The 18,896-nt window shown below is 44.5% G+C and overlaps 1 protein-coding gene across 4 annotated transcripts in view; it reads right to left on the bottom strand.

Moving 5' to 3' along the window:
• KCNQ4 (potassium voltage-gated channel subfamily Q member 4) overlaps nucleotides 1–18,896 on the bottom strand; it is a 274,261-nt gene that overhangs the window by 13,645 nt on the left and 241,720 nt on the right. For 2 of the 4 annotated variants that reach the window (XM_077296057.1, XM_077296056.1), the window contains exons 9-10: nucleotides 16,805–16,945; nucleotides 3,532–3,749 (exon numbers count right to left, since the gene is read on the bottom strand). In XM_077296057.1, coding sequence (XP_077152172.1) covers nucleotides 3,532–3,749; nucleotides 16,805–16,945 — 359 coding nt within the window. Of the gene's footprint in view, nucleotides 1–3,531; nucleotides 3,750–5,073; nucleotides 5,119–16,804; nucleotides 16,946–18,896 lie in introns of all 4 variants that reach the window. The other 2 variants (XM_077296059.1, XM_077296060.1) reach the window with 2 other exon arrangements.

The following is an 18,896-nucleotide window of genomic DNA, read 5'->3' on the forward strand; positions in this document are numbered from 1 at the left end:
GCTTCTTATAATTCATGCCCCTTACTACTTACCGGGGGTGGTGGCTGTGGTGAAGCGGGGTCCCAGGTTCGCCGCTGGAGGAGGCAAGAGTGGAGCGTTGCTGCAGGCTGCCGGCTGGGATGAGGGGGCGTTCGGATGTAGGCTGTGGTGCGCCTGCTGGGGGCAGTGAATGTGCAGATGGGGATCTCGGCACCAAGATCTCGGGAGACGAGATCTCAGTGCTGAGATCTTGGTGCTGAGATCTCCATCTCAGCATGCGCCGCCCCTGGCCGGCAGCCATTTTTCCAGTCCACCGCACAGAAAACCATGTCACTGCGGGGGCTCTGGGCTTTCACAAGATGTCTGCAGAGCCCCCTCAGTACCGGACACCTGCAGCACCAGACACCCACAGCAGCGCGCCACACCGCACATTCGAACACCCCCTCATCCCAGCCTGCAGCTGGTAAGGTATATCTGCATTATAAGACACACCCCCATTTTCCCCAAAAATTTTTTGGGGAAAGTGCATCTTATAATCTGAAAAATACGGTAATTAATACAGTTAGGTCCATATATATTTGGACAGAGGCAACATTTTTCTAATTTTGCTTATAGACATTACCACAATTAATTTTAAACAAAACAATTCAAATGAAGTTGAAGTTCAGACTTTCAGCTTTCATTTGAGGGTATCCACAATAAAATTGGATGAAGGGTTTAGGAGTTTCAGCTCCTTAACATGTGCCACCCTGTTTTTAAAGGGACCAAAAGTAATTGGACAATTGACTCCAAGGCTATTTCATGGACAGGTGTGGGCAATCCCTTCGTTATGTCATTCTCAAGTTAAGCAGATAAAAGGCCTGGAGTTGATTTGAGGTGTGGTGCTTGCATTTGTAAGGTTTTGCTGTGAAGTAAACATGCGGTCGAAGGAGCTCTCCATGCAGGTGAAACAAGCCATCCTTAAGCTGCGAAAACAGAAAAAACCCATCGGATAAATTGCTACAATATTAGGAGTGGCAAAATCTACAATTTGGTACATCCTGAGAAAGAAAGAAAGCACTGGTGAACTCATCAATGCAAAAAGATCTGGGCGCCCACGGAAGACAACAGTGGTGGATGATCGCAGAATAAGCTCCATGGTGAAGAGAAACCCCTACACAACAGCCAACCAAGTGAACAATACTCTCCAGAAGGTCGGCGTATCAATATCCAAATCTACCATAAAGAGAAGACTGCATGAAAGTAAATACAGAGGGTTCACTGCACGGTGCAAGCCACTCATAAGCATCAAGAATAAAAAGGCTAGGCTGGACTTTGCTATAAAACATCTAAAAAAGCCAGCACAGTTCTGGAAGAACATTCTTTGGACAGATGAAACCAGGATCAACCTCTACCAGAATGATGGAAAGAGAAAAGTATGGCGAAGGCGTGGTCCAGCTCATGATCCAAAGCATACCACATCATCTGTAAAACACTGCAGAGGCAATGTGATGGCTTGGGCATGCATGGCTGCCAGTGGCACTGGGTCACTAGTGTTTATTGATGATGTGACACAGGACAGAAGCAGCCGAATGAATTCTGAGGTCTTCAGAGCCATACTGTGTGCTCAGATCCAGCCAAATGCAGCCAAACTGATTGGTCGTCGTTTCATACTACAGATGGACAATGACCCAAAACATAAAGCCAAAGCAACTCAGGAGTTTATTAAAGCAAAGAAGTGGAATATTCTTGAATGGCCAAGTCAGTCACCTGATCTCAACCCAATTGAGCATGCATTTCACTTGTTAAAGACTAAACTTCAGACAGAAAGGCCCACAAACAAACAGCATCTGAAAACCACAGCAGTGAAGGCCTGGCAGAGCATCAAAAAGGAGGAAACTCAGCGTCTGGTGATGTCCATGAGTTCAAGACTTTAGGCAGTCATTGGCAACAAAGGGTTTTCAACCAAGTACTAAAAATTAACATTTTATTTAAAATTATTGAATCTGTCCAATTACTTTTGGTCCCTTTAAAAACAGGGTGGTACATGTTAAGGATCTGAAACTCCTAAACCCTTCATCCAATTTTAATGTGGATACCCTCAAATGAAAGCTGAAAGTCTGAACTTCAACTGCATCTGAATTGTTTTGTTTAAAATTCATTGTGGTAATGGCTATAACCAAAATTAGAATAATGTTGTCTCTGTCCAAATATATATGGACCTAACTGTATGTTTGAGGTTCTCCTGATATTCTCCCCCACAAAAAAAATCCATTTGAGAATGGCGCCAGCCGTGCCTGTGCAGTAGCAGTTATCGGTGATCTGATAGTTGTTACTGCGCAGGCGGCGCCATCTTGGGGGAGGATATTTTTTTCTTCTCTAGAATGAAGCCACCACCGGCCCTGCACAATAGCAGCTATTGGCGATCACCGATAGCTGCTACTGCACAGGCATCCTGTAGAAGGACATTTTTGTTTCTGTAGCATAATGGCACCCCCTGCGCAGTGGCCACCATTTTCAAATGGATTTCTTTTATTTTGGAAATATCAGGAGAACCTCAAACACATTATTTATATACACAGTACACATGCGATTATGCTGCAGGTGCCACGGCTGTCTGACTGCAATTTTACTGGATATGCGCAAACTGAATTCCCCAAAATTTTGTTTCATTGTAGAGTGATTTACAGTACAGTTCTTCAGCTCAATTATAGAGTAGATGTCCAGAAAATATGCAGGCTAGACTTTGTTTAAAGGGGTTAAGCACATCAGTTTTGCTTTAACAAAATGTGATAAGAACGCAATTTTGTGGCACTTACAGATATATAAACATGGTATAAAGCCAAATTTGGACATCTGTGAAACGAACTGTGATGTATGGACTGGCCAAACTCAACGGCCTTATAGAAATATCTCAAGATGATGAGTTTAGGTCAGGAGACCAGTGACCATAGGTTGAAGTGAAGGACAGCATCCAGTCAAGGTGAAAAAATTCTTCTTTATTATTTCATAAATGCAAAGTTTCAACCTCAAGGATCTTTCTCAAGCAAGACCCTTAAGGTTGAAACGTTGCATTTATGGCATAATAAAGACGAATTTTTTCACCTTGACTGGATGCTGTCCTTCACTTCAACCTATGGTATGTACTCTTCCACTTGGGTCCAGTGAAAATAGGACGGGCATCCGCCTTTACTTGTTTTAATGTCAGATGTGCTGTCAGCCGCTAAACCTTTGTTAGGAGACCAGTGACCAGTCCATACGTCATGGGTGCGTACACAGATCATGATTCACAAATATTTGAATTAGTATAAGTCCATCAATCACCTCCAATTGAAAATATTGGACATGAAAAAACTATTATCCTGTTGAAGGAGGATCTTGTCACATGTTCCTCCACCAGCAGCCATTTTATGGACAGAAGAGCTGTGCATTCTGAAAAGAAAGTTGCACTAACAAGTGCAGGAGGAGAACTTTTCTTACTTATATTATAGCAAGTGCCACAAAACCATGTTCCAATCACATTTGTTAAAAAAAAGATAAAATGGACAATCCCTTTAAAGTTTCTGTTCTTACCTTCTGCCTGGGGCTTTGATTTAAGTCGCAAAGATGCCCGGAATCTTGTACGATCATTAAAGCTCCAACTTTTCTGCACTTTGGTTGGACTGGGAGTTTCTGAAGTTAGGTCTGGCCCAGGAGATGTCCGCTCTGGTGGAGCCAAATACTGCTTACTCCGGGTGCTCTGTTTGGGGGCACCACCTCCACGTAGTCGATCCTTTAATCCTGCCTTATTACTGGGATGGACAGGAGCAGAAAATACAGCCCATGAGATCGATAAAGTAGAAACCCTTTCAACAGCACAGGCAAGGGAAAGGTTTATATATTGGAAACGTTTGAGAGGGGTAAAGAAGAAGGTGAATGAAGTGAGAGGGAGACAAGTAGAAGGCATACTCTCTATTCTATCTGTGAGGAAGTAACTTATACAGTAAGGGAATTATTTCTAGGATTACTGCTACAAATCCCCTGCTAATGATCAGGAATCCATGCATTTCTGAATTTCATGAAATAAAATTAGTCATTCAACATGGTGAAAAAAGTTCCAATTACGTTTCAGAAGTCATGCAACAAAAATGTGTATACCTACTTCACAGAATGGAATATTGCAATGTAGAATGTGTAGAAAATGTATAGCAAAGGGACAAATATGCTGAAATGGAAACTTTTTCCCCCACCATGTTGAATACTCATGCTAAGAGCTGTCTATAAGCCAGTAGACTCCCCACATTCCATTTCATCAAGCACCCCTCTTAATTATAAAGCACCTGGAATATGGCACCCATTTCTCCTGGAGTAATCCTCTCGGAGTTCGTTACAACACAGTTCAGTACCACATGCTGCCAAGACAGGCGATCCTACACACCTCATTCCTCTACTGCGGGCCTTCACACCTCATTCCTCTACAGCGATCCTCGGAAATCATCTGCATGCAAACACATCTTAACGACACTCTTAAGTCCTTGTCTGCCAAGTGAGCTTTGTATGTTCTCATGGCAGTGAAGGGGTTTAAGAAATGTATCAGATCCTCACTAATGTACATCCTTTCTGGGCCAGCACAACTCATTAGTGTGAGAAAGGTGTAATTTCACATTTATTCTTTATGGGCTGGCCCTCAAAGGATTAAATTAGTAAATTACATTATTTAGAGCGATACAACTATAATAAAACCAAAGTAAAGGCTGCTGTGTATTAGGATAAATGGATTGACAGCTCCTGATGAATAAGGACACTCCTTCCACCTCTACATAACCAGCTCGGCACAGGAATGAATAATAGACATGATCGGGTAGAATACTATGGATACAAATTTAGACACAGAACTCTTCATCTTCCAAAACACTAGAAGAATCAGTCCTGCAGCTGGGAATATACAAATGTCTATGAGCCTCCATCATGTCGTCTCATGCACCCTTATCCTTATACACAGAAGAGCTCAGGGGATTACTCTTTACATGTAGAGAAGATGTCTTGAGGACTGTATTTTTAGGAAGGCAGGCTGGACTACTGTCTGCACAATTCAGACACACACATGCAGATCATCCCATTCCAATAGGTAAATACCTGGGCTTCCAGCCAGCGTACAGGCGAAAGAAACTCCGCTTATTACTGTAAAGAGGCCATGGGTTACTGTTACACATAGTCCAGTCTGACAAATGAAGACAATTGTGGGTAGTGTGATTTATACGTAATGCTCCAGTTCTGATCATAAAACAGTGACTTTTGGGGGTATGTGAAAAATAAGGCAAACAACCTGTGCCAATGCAAAACTACATTATAACAATCCAATCCCAAGACTTCTGGTTTCCTGTGCCTACGAGACTGATAGACAGCATGGTGGGTAGGAGGGATCCTGCTGATAGAAGTTAAACGTTGGTCGTACTGATATAAAAAAACAACACCAGCCTAGAAAGAGACAAAGCCCTGTCCTGAAATCCACTATAGAAGTCGAAGGTGAAAAAACAGGGGTTGAAAAGTGAAATTAGTGATGAGAGTTAGGGAGAAAATAGTGACACTCACAAAAATGATACCGACAGTTACAAACAAACACGGGGGACAATAAACACTTCAGAGTCAGAGGGGCTGGCAAGGATGTGTGCAGGTATATGCAATGCCCTTCACACGCACTTCACAATGTATAATGGACTATCACCATCTTGTCTGAGTTGTGGCATATACAGTATGATGTGTATACATTTCAGATGGAATAACTGACCTTATCCTAGATGTGGACAAAATACACTATACGGACAAAAGTAGACAAAACATCTGCCAGAGCTTTCTGTTCTACATCCATGGTATTAATTTGGAGTTGGCCCCTCTTTGCAGGTACAACAGCTCTTTTGGGAAGGCTTTCTACAAGAATTCGGAGTGTGTCTGTGGGAACTTCTTCCCATTCACCCAGAAGAGCATTTGTCAAGTCAGACACAGATGTTGGACGAGAAAGCCTGGCTACAGTCTCCATTCTAGTTCATCCCAAAGGACTTCGATAGGTTTCAGATAAGGGCCCACTCATATTCTTCCACATCAAACTTCCCCAACCATTCCTTTACGGACCTTGCTTTGTGCACTGGGGCACAGTCAGGTTGGAACAGAAAAGGGCCTTTCCCAAACAGTTCCCACAAACTTGGAAGCACACAAGTGTCCGAAATGACGTGGTATGCTAACGCATTAGGATTTCCTGTCACTTGAACTAAAGGTCCCAGGCAAAATCTTGAAAAACTTTGCAGTTAGAACAATCTAGTCAGGCAGGTAATATTCTTACATCACTTCACAGAGCACTGAAGACGTGTTTTATATCACTCCATTTGGCATTGTAATTGGTGATGCAAGGCTTGGATGCAGATGCTCAGTTCTGAAAACCCATGTCATAAAGCTCCCACAGTTTTTGTGCTGATGTTAATGCCAGACAGAGGAGATCTTTAGCTCTGCAGTTACTGAGTCACGCTCCAGGAGGTTTCCCCCTCTTTCCAATTGTAGCGCAATTGATTTATTTGTGCAGGTGGTTACGAATGACTTTCTGTAAATTCCACAGCACATTCGGGGGGATAATTTAACTGGGGAGGAACGGCAACGCCTCCACCATCTACAGCGGCTTTCTGATGTGGTACTTAAACCGGCGGACAAGGGGGGCAATGTTGTTATTTGGCCCACAGCAATGTATGAACATGAGGCATTCCACCAGTTGAAGAACTCGGTGTGTTATAAGAAACTCACGTTTAACCCCTTGTCCGCCTATAGTGCACACTTATCTACTATTCTATCTGCCGCTGTCGATGGTGGGGTCATTACGAAGGATTTGGCCACCGCTTTGGTGGTCAGTGAAGCTACTATTTCAACTTTTTACCTCCTCCCCAAAATACACAAGAATATCAAGGTCCCCCCAGGACGCCCAATTGTGTCAGGTCAGGGAAACTTCCTGGAGAACATCAATAAATGGATTGATTCCATTCTGCAACCGTTGGTGATGGGACTGCCTTCCTTTTTAAAGGATACGACTCAGCTGCTCCGGATGGTTGATGGGCTCTCCTTGGACCCTGATACCCTCCTGGTTGCAGCTGATGTCGAATCTTTATATACTAGTATCCGTCATTGTGACGGATTACGGGCGGTTACATTTTTCTTGGATTCGTCTGACTACTCCCCCGACTTCAGGGCTTTGGTGCTTGAGATACTTGAATTTACTTTGACTCATAATTTTTTTACGTTTAAGGGGTCCCTCTACCTGCAGCTCCAGGGCACTGCTATGGGGGCAGCCTTTGCCCCCTCCTATGCAAACCTGTTCCTGGGGCTGTGGGAGAGGGACCTCTTCCTGTCGGATGAGCGGCCGTCGTCGGTGGACCGCGTCCTCACTTGGACGCGGTACATCGACGACGTCTTCCTCATCTGGCAGGGTACCTCTTTGGCTCTTGATCAATTTTTTGAGGTGGTTAACGGTAATAATTTGAATATACGGCTTACCGTTAAATACGACTCGAATGAAATAGAATTTTTGGACGTTGTTCTTCGGAGAGATATGGGTGATAACATCTGTACTAATATCTACCGTAAACCTACGTCCACTAACATGTTACTACATGCCTCCTCCTCACATCCGTCTCATATGATTCGGTCTGTGCCCGTGGGTCAGTTCCTACGTCTTCAGCGCATCTGTTCCACGCAAGCTTCATTTGAGGTGGAGGCCGACAAACTCAAGCAACGATTCATTGAGAGGGGCTATAGTCGCCGAGCCATAAAAAGGGCCTATCACAGAGCGAAATGGTCCGATAGGAATGCTTTGTTATATCAGGGCACGACTGGAACCAAAGACTCTGGAGTGGTGAGATTTATCACCAATTTTAATACATGCTCTGAATCGATACGGACTACACTTATAAAAGCATGGCCAATCCTTATGACTGATTCAACTATTGCCAAAATCTTACCCTCAAGTCCGGCCATTACTTATAGGTGATCTAAGAACTTTTGTGACTGTTTAGTGCGCAGCCACTATAATGGTGGATCCAATAGGACATTTTTTAGTGATATTCCTGTTAGGGGTGGCTGTAGGCCCTGTGGTCGCTGTGTCGCCTGTGTTAATATTGACCGTTGTGACTCATTTTCAGATTCTTCAGGTAATACGAACTACAGGATTAAGAAGTCAATAACGTGCATTACTTCAAGTGTGATTTATTATGCTACCTGTCCGTGCTCCCTGATCTATGTTGGCCTAACCACACGCCAACTTAAGATTAGGGTCAGGGAGCACGTACGGAGCATTCAGGCGGCCAGCGAACAAAAGGACTTAGCCCTCCTAAAAACAATACCTCGACATTTTAAGCTCTATCATGAGTGTAACAGCAGATTATTGCGAGTCAGAGGTATTGATACCATTGACTTAGGTATACGTGGAGGTAATATCTCCCAACGTTTGGCTCAACTTGAGTCACGTTGGATTTGGACTTTGGGCACGGTTCTTGTTGTGAATTCCGTTCTCGGGCTCCCTCCTGTGGTCATGAGTGGTATTGTGTGAGTTCTGTTCTTGGGCTCCCTCTGGTGGTCTTTAGTGCTTACTGCGGGTCTGTAGCTGGAATCCAGCTGCCTCGTTTTCTGCTAGTCTGGCCTCTATTTAACTCCACCTGGACCTTCACTTTTTGCCTGCTGTCGTTGTATTCAGTACTGGTTCTGATCTCTCTGGACTTTCCTTGTGACCTGTCTCCTCCTGAGAAGCTAAGTCTTGCTAGTTCATGTTTGCTCATTATTTCCTTGAAAATGTTTCTCTGTATATGATGAGTTCTGTCCAGCTTGCTTATATGTAATATTCTCGCTTGCTGGAAGTTCTGGGGTGCAGAGTTGCGCCCCTCACATCGTGAGTCGGTGTGGGGGTTCTTGTAATCTCTGCGTGGATTATTTTTGATAGCATTTTATACTGACCGCACAGATCCCTTGCTGTCTTCTGTCTATTTAGTGTTAGCGGGCCTCATTTGCTAAAAAACCTGTTTTCATTTCTACGTTTGTGTTTTCCCCTTAACTCACCGTTATTATTTGTGGGGGGCTGTCTAAAACTTTGGGGTGATTTCTCTGAGGCAAGTGAGGCTTGCTTTCTCTCTAGGGGTAACTAGTTTCTCAGGCTGTGACGAGGCGTCTAGGATTTTAGGTAACGCTCCACGGCTGCCTATAGTGTGTATTGATAGAATCAGGGTTGCGGTCAGTATAGCTCCCACATCCCCAGAGCTTGTCCTAAGGATTTCTGTTACTTAGCAGGTCAGTTTGCGATCCTTGCCACCAGGATCATAACAGTACAGCAGGCCATAAAAGAGTTAATGCATCGCAAAAGAGGGATAAGAGAGATCCTGAGTTCATTTTTTTTTTGTTTTTCCTCTGCAGTGTGGCTAGCCTCTCTCCTCCCCTTAATCTCTGGGTGGTTCAGAATTCAGCTGCAGACATGGACATTCAGAGTCTGTCCTCTAGTCTGGATCATCTCACTGCAAGGGTACAAGGTATCCAGGATTATGTAGTTCACAGTCCTATGTCAGAGCCTAAAATACCAATTCCTGAGTTATTCTCTGGAGATAGATCTAGGTTTTTGAATTTCAAAAATAATTGTAAATTATTCCTTTCTCTGAGACCTCGTTCCTCTGGTGACCCTGTTCAGCAAGTTAGAATTATTATTTCTTTGTTACGTGGTGACCCTCAAGATTGGGCATTCTCTCTGCCGCCAGAAGATCCTGCATTACTAAATGTGGATGCGTTTTTTCTGGCGCTTGGATTGCTTTATGAGGAACCTAATCTAATAGACTAGGCAGAAAAGGTTTTGCTGGCTCTCTCTCAGGGTCTGGATGAAGCAGAGGTTTACTGTCAGAAGTTTAGGAAATGGTCTGTGCTCACTCAGTGGAATGAGTGTGCCCTGGCAGCAATTTTCAGAAAAGGTCTTTCTGAAGCCGTTAAGGATGTTATGGTGGGGTTCCCCACGCCTGCGGGTCTGAATGAGTCTATGTCGTTGGCCATTCAGATTGATCGGCGCAAACCTGTGCACCATCTGGCGGTATTTTCTGAGCAGAAGCCTGAGTCTATGCAATGTGACAGGATTCTGACCAGAATTGAACGGCAGAATCACAGACGTCAGAATGGGTTGTGCTTTTACTGTGGTGATTCTACTCATGTTACCTCTGATTGTTCTAAGCGCACAAATAGGTTCACTAAATCTGTCACCATTGGTACTGTACAGCCCAAATTCATTTTGTCTGTTACTTTGATTTGCTCCCTGTCATCCTACTCAGTTATGGCTTTTGTGGATTCAGGTGCTGCCCTGAACTTGATGGATTTGTCATTTGCCAGGCGCTGTGGTTTTATCTTGGAGCCTTTGCAATTTCCTATTCCATTAAAGGGAATTGATGCTACGCCATTGGCCAAGAATAAGCCTCAGTACTGGACTCAAGTGACTATGTGCATGACTCCTGCACATCAGGAGGTGATTCGTTTTCTTGTGTTACATAATTTGCATGACGTTGTCGTGTTGGGTCTGCCATGGCTGCAGGTTCATAATCCAGTCCTGGATTGGAAAGCAATGTCTGTGTCAAGTTGGGGTTGCCAGGGGATTCATGGCGATGCTCCTTTGGTGTCAATTGCTTCTTCTACTCCTTCTGAAGTCCCTGAATTTCTGTCGGACTACCAGGATGTATTTGATGAGCCCAAATCCAGTGCCCTACCTCCTCATAGGGATTGTGATTGTGCTATAAATTTGATTCCTGGTAGTAAGTTCCCTAAGGGACGACTTTTCAATTTATCTGTACCAGAACATACCGCTATGCGGAGTTATATAAAGGAGTCTCTGGAGAAGGGGCATATTCGCCCATCCTCGTCCCCTTTGGGTGCGGGGTTCTTTTTTGTGGCCAAGAAGGATGGTTCTCTGAGACCTTGTATAGATTATCGCCTTCTAAATAACATCACGGTCAAATTTCAGTATCCTTTGCCATTGCTGTCTGATCTGTTTGCTCGGATTAAGGGGGCTAGTTGGTTCACCAAGATAGATATTCGAGGAGCGTATAATCTTGTGCGAATAAAACAGGGCGATGAATGGAAAACGGCATTTAATACGCCCGAAGGCCATTTTGAGTACTTGGTGATGCCTTTTGGGCTCTCTAATGCACCTTCCGTGTTTCAGTCCTTCATGCACGACATCTTCCGAGAGTATCTGGATAGATTTATGATTGTGTATCTGGATGATATTTTGGTATTTTCTGACGATTGGGAATCCCATGTGAAGCAGGTCAGGATGGTATTTCAGGTCCTGCGTGCCAATGCCTTATTTGTGAAGGGCTCTAAATGTCTCTTCGGAGTCCAGAAGGTTTCCTTTTTGGGCTTTATTTTTTCTCCTTCCACTATTGAGATGGATCCAGTTAAGGTCCAGGCTATTTATGACTGGACTCAACCTACATCAGTGAAGAGTCTTCAGAAGTTCTTGGGCTTTGCTAATTTTTACCGTCGCTTCATCACTAATTTCTCTAGTGTGGTTAAGCCTTTGACGGATTTGACCAAGAAGGGTTCTGATGTGACCAATTGGTCTCCTGCGGCCGTGGAGGCCTTTCAGGAGCTGAAACGTCGGTTTTCTTGGGCTCCTGTCTTGCGTCAGCCGGATGTCTCTCTCCCTTTCCAGGTCGAGGTTGATGCCTCTGAGATAGGAGCAGGGGCTGTCTTGTCGCAGAAAAACTCTGATGGCTCTATGATGAGGCCATGTGCTTTCTTTTCAAGAAAATTTTCACCTGCCGAGCGGAATTATGATGTTGGTAATCAGGAGTTGTTGGCAATGAAGTGGGCATTTGAGGAGTGGCGACATTGGCTTGAGGGAGCTAAACATCGTGTCGTGGTCTTGACGGATCACAAGAATTTGACTTATCTCGAGTCTGCCAAACGGTTAAATCCTAGACAGGCTCGATGGTCGCTGTTTTTCTCCCGTTTCAATTTCGTGGTTTCATACCTTCCAGGTTCAAAGAACGTGAAGGCTGATGCCCTTTCTAGGAGTTTTGTGCCTGACTCTCCGGGAGTTTCTGAACCGGCTGGTCTCCTCAGAGAGGGGGTGATTCTGTCTGCCATCTCCCCTGATTTGCGGCGGGTGCTGCAGGAATTTCAGGCCAATAAACCTGACCGTTGTCCACCGGAGAGACTGTTTGTCCCGGATAGATGGACCAGTAGAGTTATTTCCGAGGTTCATTCTTCGGTGTTGGCGGGTCACCCTGGAATTTTTGGTACCAGAGATTTGGTGGCTAGGTCCTTTTGGTGGCCGTCCTTGTCGCGGGATGTGCGTTCCTTTGTGCAGTCCTGTGGGATTTGTGCTCGGGCCAAGCCTTGCTGTTCTCGTGCCAGTGGTTTGCTTTTGCCTTTGCCTGTCCCAAAAAGGCCTTGGACGCATATTTCCATGGATTTTATTTCGGATCTTCCAGTCTCTCAGAGGATGTCTGTCATCTGGGTGGTTTGTGATCGTTTTTCTAAAATTGTCCATTTGGTGCCCTTGCCTAAGCTGCCTTCCTCCTCCGATTTGGTGCCGCTGTTTTTTCAGAATGTGGTTCGTTTGCATGGGATTCCGGAGAACATTGTGTCTGACAGAGGATCCCAGTTTGTGTCCAGATTTTGGCGGTCCTTTTGTGCTAAGATGGGCATTGATTTGTCGTTTTCGTCTGCCTTCCATCCTCGGACGAATGGCCAAACTGAACGAACTAATCAGAGCTTGGAAACTTATCTGAGATGTTTTGTTTTGGCTGATCAGGATGATTGGGTGTCCTTTTTGCCATTGGCTGAGTTCGCCCTCAATAATCGGGCTAGTTCTGCTACTTTGGTTTCACCTTTTTTTTGCAATTCTGGTTTTCATCCTCGTTTTTCCTCAGGTCAGGTTGAGCCTTCGGACTGTCCTGGGGTGGATTCTGTGGTGGATAGGTTGCAACAGATTTGGAACCACGTATTGGACAATTTGACGTTGTCACAAGAGAAGGCTCAGCGCTTTGCTAACCGCCGTCGCTGTGTGGGTCCCCGACTTCGTGTGGGGGATTTGGTATGGCTGTCTTCTCGTTTCGTTCCTATGAAGGTTTCCTCTCCTAAGTTCAAGCCTCGTTTCATCGGTCCTTATAAGATTTTAGAAATCCTTAACCCTGTGTCATTTCGTTTGGACCTCCCAGCATTGTTTGCCATTCATAATGTGTTCCATAGGTCATTATTGCGGAGGTATGTGGTGCCTGTGGTTCCTTCTGTTGATCCTCCTGCTCCGGTGTTGGTTGAGGGAGAATTGGAGTATGTGGTGGAGAAGATCTTGGATTCTCGTATTTCGAGACGGAAGCTTCAGTACTTGGTTAAGCGGAAGGGCTATGGTCAGGAGGATAATTCCTGGGTTGTCGCCTCTGATGTCCATGCAGCTGATTTGGTTCGTGCCTTTCATCTGGCTCGTCCGGATAGGCCTGGGGGCTCTGGTGAGGGTTCGGTGACCCCTCCTCAAGGGGGGGGTACTGTTGTGAATTCCGTTCTCGGGCTCCCTCCTGTGGTCATGAGTGGTATTGTGTGAGTTCTGTTCTTGGGCTCCCTCTGGTGGCCTTTAGTGCTTACTGCGGGTCTGTAGCTGGAATCCAGCTGCCTCGTTTTCTGCTAGTCTGGCCTCTATTTAACTCCACCTGGACCTTCACTTTTTGCCTGCTGTCGTTGTATTCAGTACTGGTTCTGATCTCTGGACTTTCCTTGTGACCTGTCTCCTCCTGAGAAGCTAAGTCTTGCTAGTTCATGTTTGCTCATTATTTCCTTGAAAATGTTTCTCTGTATATGATGAGTTCTGTCCAGCTTGCTTATATGTAATATTCTCGCTTGCTGGAAGTTCTGGGGTGCAGAGTTGCGCCCCTCACATCGTGAGTCGGTGTGGGGGTTCTTGTAATCTCTGCGTGGATTATTTTTGATAGCATTTTATACTGACTGCACAGATCCCTTGCTGTCCTCTGTCTATTTAGTGTTAGCGGGCCTCATTTGCTAAAAAACCTGTTTTCATTTCTACGTTTGTGTTTTCCCCTCAACTCACCGTTATTATTTGTGGGGGGCTGTCTAAAACTTTGGGGTGATTTCTCTGAGGCAAGTGAGGCTTGCTTTCTCTCAAGGGGTAGCTAGTTTCTCAGGCTGTGACGAGGCGTCTAGGATTTTAGGTAACGCTCCACGGCTGCCTATAGTGTGTATTGACAGAATCAGGGTTGCGGTCAGTATAGCTCCCACATCCCCAGAGCTTGTCCTAAGGATTTCTGTTACTTAGCAGGTCAGTTTGCGATCCTTGCCACCAGGATCATAACAGGTTCATCCACGTGGATTGAACGAGAATTTAAGCTTCTCACCCTTCTTGTGATCATCACCCGCTGCACATTTACTATCTGATACTTTCACGCTTCACCGGGTGTGTAGTGTGTTTTTAATATTCAATTTTTTATGGTTTTATTAATAACTAATTTTTGTGTTTTAGGTCTTTATGTAGATGTCTGTGTTCTATATTGTCCAGCTTGATTCTCGTGGATACATGGAGGGAGCTGCTCCTTGAGGTTCGTCGGTATAACCAAGCTGACTGGCGGAAGAAATACTGGATTGATATTAGATAGCCATTGTCATACAACCCTCCTGGTCGGGGAGGACACACTATTTGAAAGGGCATCATATTATTGTAGTATGGCGTAATATGTCTCTATGCACTGACTTTTTGAGTAATGTTGTTATATACTGTTTCTATCTGTATGGGGAGATTTATGAACAATTAGCTTGATGCATCTTTGTCAGCCTTCGTATGGAATCTGAGTGGTGCCGCTTAGCTATTTGAATTAGCGTTGTACCATTTGCACCAGCGTTGTATTGACTCTGTCTATATATCTATCCTGATTTACTAATGTTTTATGCCAGCCATCTTCTATATGTTTTTTGGCCCTCATATACTATCTGAGTGGGGCCATCTAAAATATTTGTATTAGTGTTATATTGACTTTTTGTCCGTCTATTTATTGTAATAATGCTCAGTCAGTATCCATCTATCTGTGTTTATATTCTGTGCTTAATTGTTGCTATTTTATTTGATTTTTTTTTATATAGTTATAGTTCTCCGGGTCCTTCGCTGTATAATCCCAGTTTCAACATGACGGGTCTGGCTTTACATCATTTCTGGGCATGCGCCTTTTCCCCACCCCGGCGGGTGCCTGTCCTGGCTGCATGTCCACTGCCCGACTACACAGGGCCCTGTGATTGTCTGGCAGTTGGCGTGGCGCAGTGCGGGCACCCATAGAAGGGATTATCTAGCCGCTGCCTGTCACATATGATCCTTAGCGGCACGCCGTTATGTTGCGGTGGTATATACATGTGTTTCTATGACTACGGGGGTATACTTCCGGTTAACCTATTATCACTTCCGGGACGGAACGGTATAAAACCACATTGTCGGCATCTTTCCATTAAGCCCCCTGAGGAAGGTGTGTGACCGAAACGCGCGTTGGGGTGGGCGCGCGGACCCGGGGGAAGATAACACCTGCTTGTTATTAAGAGGTAAGATCCACTCCAAGTGTCTATTGGTTTACAGGGTATGTAGCCTGATTGCCATATTACATGCAGGGCTATGGGTAACTATATTTATGCACTATGCTCCTTTGCCTTTGCTAAAGGCTGGCATCGCTACCCTTATTGATTAAATGCCTTTTGATATTTGGTTGTGGTAAACCGCAGCATTGTTATAGTAGACTGTTTCTCTGCATATATGCGGGTGTTTTCTTTCCCTGGCTCCGTGCGCCTGTGGTAGATCACGCATCGGTGAAGTGTCTGTGTACACCATGTGGTATTCCACTTTACTTGTTCTATTTTGTCTTAAAGTTTTGTTCTAATGATTAATAAAGATTTTTTGATATGTATTTCATTATATATGGACTCTGAGGTCGTTTTTTCGGGTCCTTGTGGCCCATGCTTTATCTTATGTTTATTAGCGACCAGTCCTTTTGTACTGTCCCCCTTTGTAGGTTTAGCCTTTGATCTACTTATGTAGTTCTAGTAACATCTTAATATACATTTTGTTAAATCATGCTGAGGTTTGTTGTGCTCTTGGTTAATAGTTACTGAGTCAGCAGAGTGTTGGTCACTTTTATGTACTACGCACCTCCACACTCAGTGACCCCACTTTACGTGGTCTGCCACAATGTGGCTAAGTTATTGTGGTTCCTAAATGCTTCCGATTTTGATCATGGAATGTTTAAGCAGGAAGAAATATTATGTACTGACTTGTTGCAATGGTGGCACCCTACAAGACCACGCTCAAATTCAGTGAGCTCTTTAGAACAAACAATTCTTTCACAAATATTTGTAAAGGTAGATTGCATGGCGAGAGGCTGGATTTTGTATACCTATCCCAATGGGACTGAATGAGATACCTAAATGTAGTAATGCTTCCTGGTACTTTTGTCCATACAGTGTAAGTAATAGAGGTTTCAACATTTGCAAAGACATCCCAGGAGTACGCTCCCTATTGAAAGAATAGTTATGATGTGGAAAGATACAGGGACAATATGCCCTTTCTTGTATTTGGAGTGGAATGTATGATTATATGTAGAACGTGGGCAGTATTATTCCATACTTTTCATCAACACAATTTAGTTCATGTATGTCACACATGTATAAATTAAAGTAACCTAAAAACTGGACCAACATATCTAATGTGACATTCATACAGCACCCATACTTTGCACACGCATTGCTCTGCGCTTTTGCAGGCCCCTCTGCCCTGATGGACACTTTGACGAACACTGGGCTTGGTAACACTGGCAGGGACCCCTACCTTTCCCCAGCACAGAAAGAGGGTGCTGTAGTTTTCAGAGCAGGGGAGACTGGGTGATATCGAGGAGACCCCTGACAGTGCCTAACCCCTCCATTTCGGCTACGGGTTCGATGCCAGGTATCAAACAAAAGAAGCAGTTCTCTGAAGGGGTCAAATATACAATAGCAGTTACATCTCTGAAGGTAATTAGGAGGTGAGGAACGCAGACATAATCATATCATTAGTGCCTCTCTGTTTTTCTAATACCTTGAAAAGGTGCGGACCCTGCACACAAGACTGCCCTCCACTGTGTCAAACGTTATCATTCTTATTGAAACTCACAAAGATTTCAAAGTCATAGACATGCAAGGATTAAAACCATTTCAAATGGTGCACAAACCTGGCCTCGACTCGGTGCACATGGCATAAATCATATATTACATACGTAACTGTTTTGTTATCTTTACATTCTCATTCTCTGGTGATATAACCATTGGGTTATATGTATATTGATGCTTCGCTTTTATAATGTGTGATTTTTTTATTTGTGCCATGTTTATAATGACTTTTTGAACTGCCTATTTGAAAACCTCCAAACACGCAAACCTCCATGGTGCTTCACTTCATCACTACATGGGAATCTACCATTACGATAAATTGATACTTGCCGCTGATTTACAGATAAGGTTACCATGGCAAATGGTAAAAATGAGTTTGTGATGCTCCTTAGCTTTGGCATTAAATGTTGAAAATATTTGTTACAGATTTAAAAAGATCCTGTCATGTCCCCAAAAGCTGTAAACCCGCAGATATGGGGTTAGCCTGCATATTAATAGAGTTCCAAATCTGTGTGGCCACCGCACTGAAAGCACGGCTAGCAGGAGGAAATTAACTCTATTCCTCCCAGCAGCCTCTGCTTTTCAGTCATAGTTGTGTGCAGGCGTGGCATGGCTTCAGTCACTGCTCAGTATACAGTGACTGGCGGCTGTAAGCACACCCCGGCGCACTGACTGACAGCCATCTCTGCAGTGAATCAGTGCACAACTGTTAGTATGTCAGGGTGTGCCCACAGTCACCACTCAGTATATAGTGACTGGCGGCTGTAAGCACACCCTGGCGCACTGACTGACAGCCATCTCTGCAGTGAATCAGTGCACAACTGTTAGTATGTCAGGGTGTGCCCACAGTCACCACTCAGTATGTAGTGACTGGCGGCTGTAAGCACACCCTGGCGCACTGACTGACAGCCATCTCTGCAGTGAATCAGTGCACAGCTGTTAGTGTATCAGGGTGTGCCCACAGTGACTGCTCAGTATATAGTGACTGGCGGCTGTAAGCACACCCTGGCGCATTGACTGACAGCCATCTCTGCAGTGAATCAGTGCACAACTGTTAGTGTATCAGGGTGTGCCCACAGTCACCACTCAGTATGTAGTGACTGGCGGCTGTAAGCACACCCTGGCGCACTGACTGACAGCCATCTCTGCAGTGAATCAGTGCACAGCTGTTAGTGTATCAGGGTGTGCCCACAGTGACTGCTCAGTATATAGTGACTGGCGGCTGTAAGCACACCCTGGCGCACTGACTGACAGCCATCTCTGCAGTGAATCAGTGCACAACTGTTAGTGTATCAGGGTGTGCCCACAGTCACCACTCAGTATGTAGTGACTGGCGGCTGTAAGCACACCCTGGCGCACTGACTGACAGCCATCTCTGCAGTGAATCAGTGCACAGCTGTTAGTGTATCAGGGTGTGCCCACAGTGAATGAAGCTGTGCCAGCATGCCTGTATGACTAAAATCAAGTGGCTGCTGGGATGAATGACGTTCCTTTTCTCCTGATAGCCGGGCTTTCAGTATTGACAGCTTTGGAAAGCTATTAACATGATGATTAACTCCATAACTGCAGTTTAATAGGGTTCAAGAACATGACACGTTCCCTTTAAGATTTAGTATTTTAATACTACAAACTACCCCAATAAAATTATTGAAGCTAAGAAAATTAGTAATAAAAAAACAGACTAATTAAGGCTTCATCTGGCCGTTGCGGGTATAAGTTGGTGGGGGAACCCCTTACATGACATCTTATTTTCCCTCATTTGCTTTAATATGCTG

This window comes from Ranitomeya variabilis, chromosome 3, assembly GCF_051348905.1.
Source record: "Ranitomeya variabilis isolate aRanVar5 chromosome 3, aRanVar5.hap1, whole genome shotgun sequence".
Lineage (NCBI taxonomy): Eukaryota > Metazoa > Chordata > Amphibia > Anura > Dendrobatidae > Ranitomeya > Ranitomeya variabilis.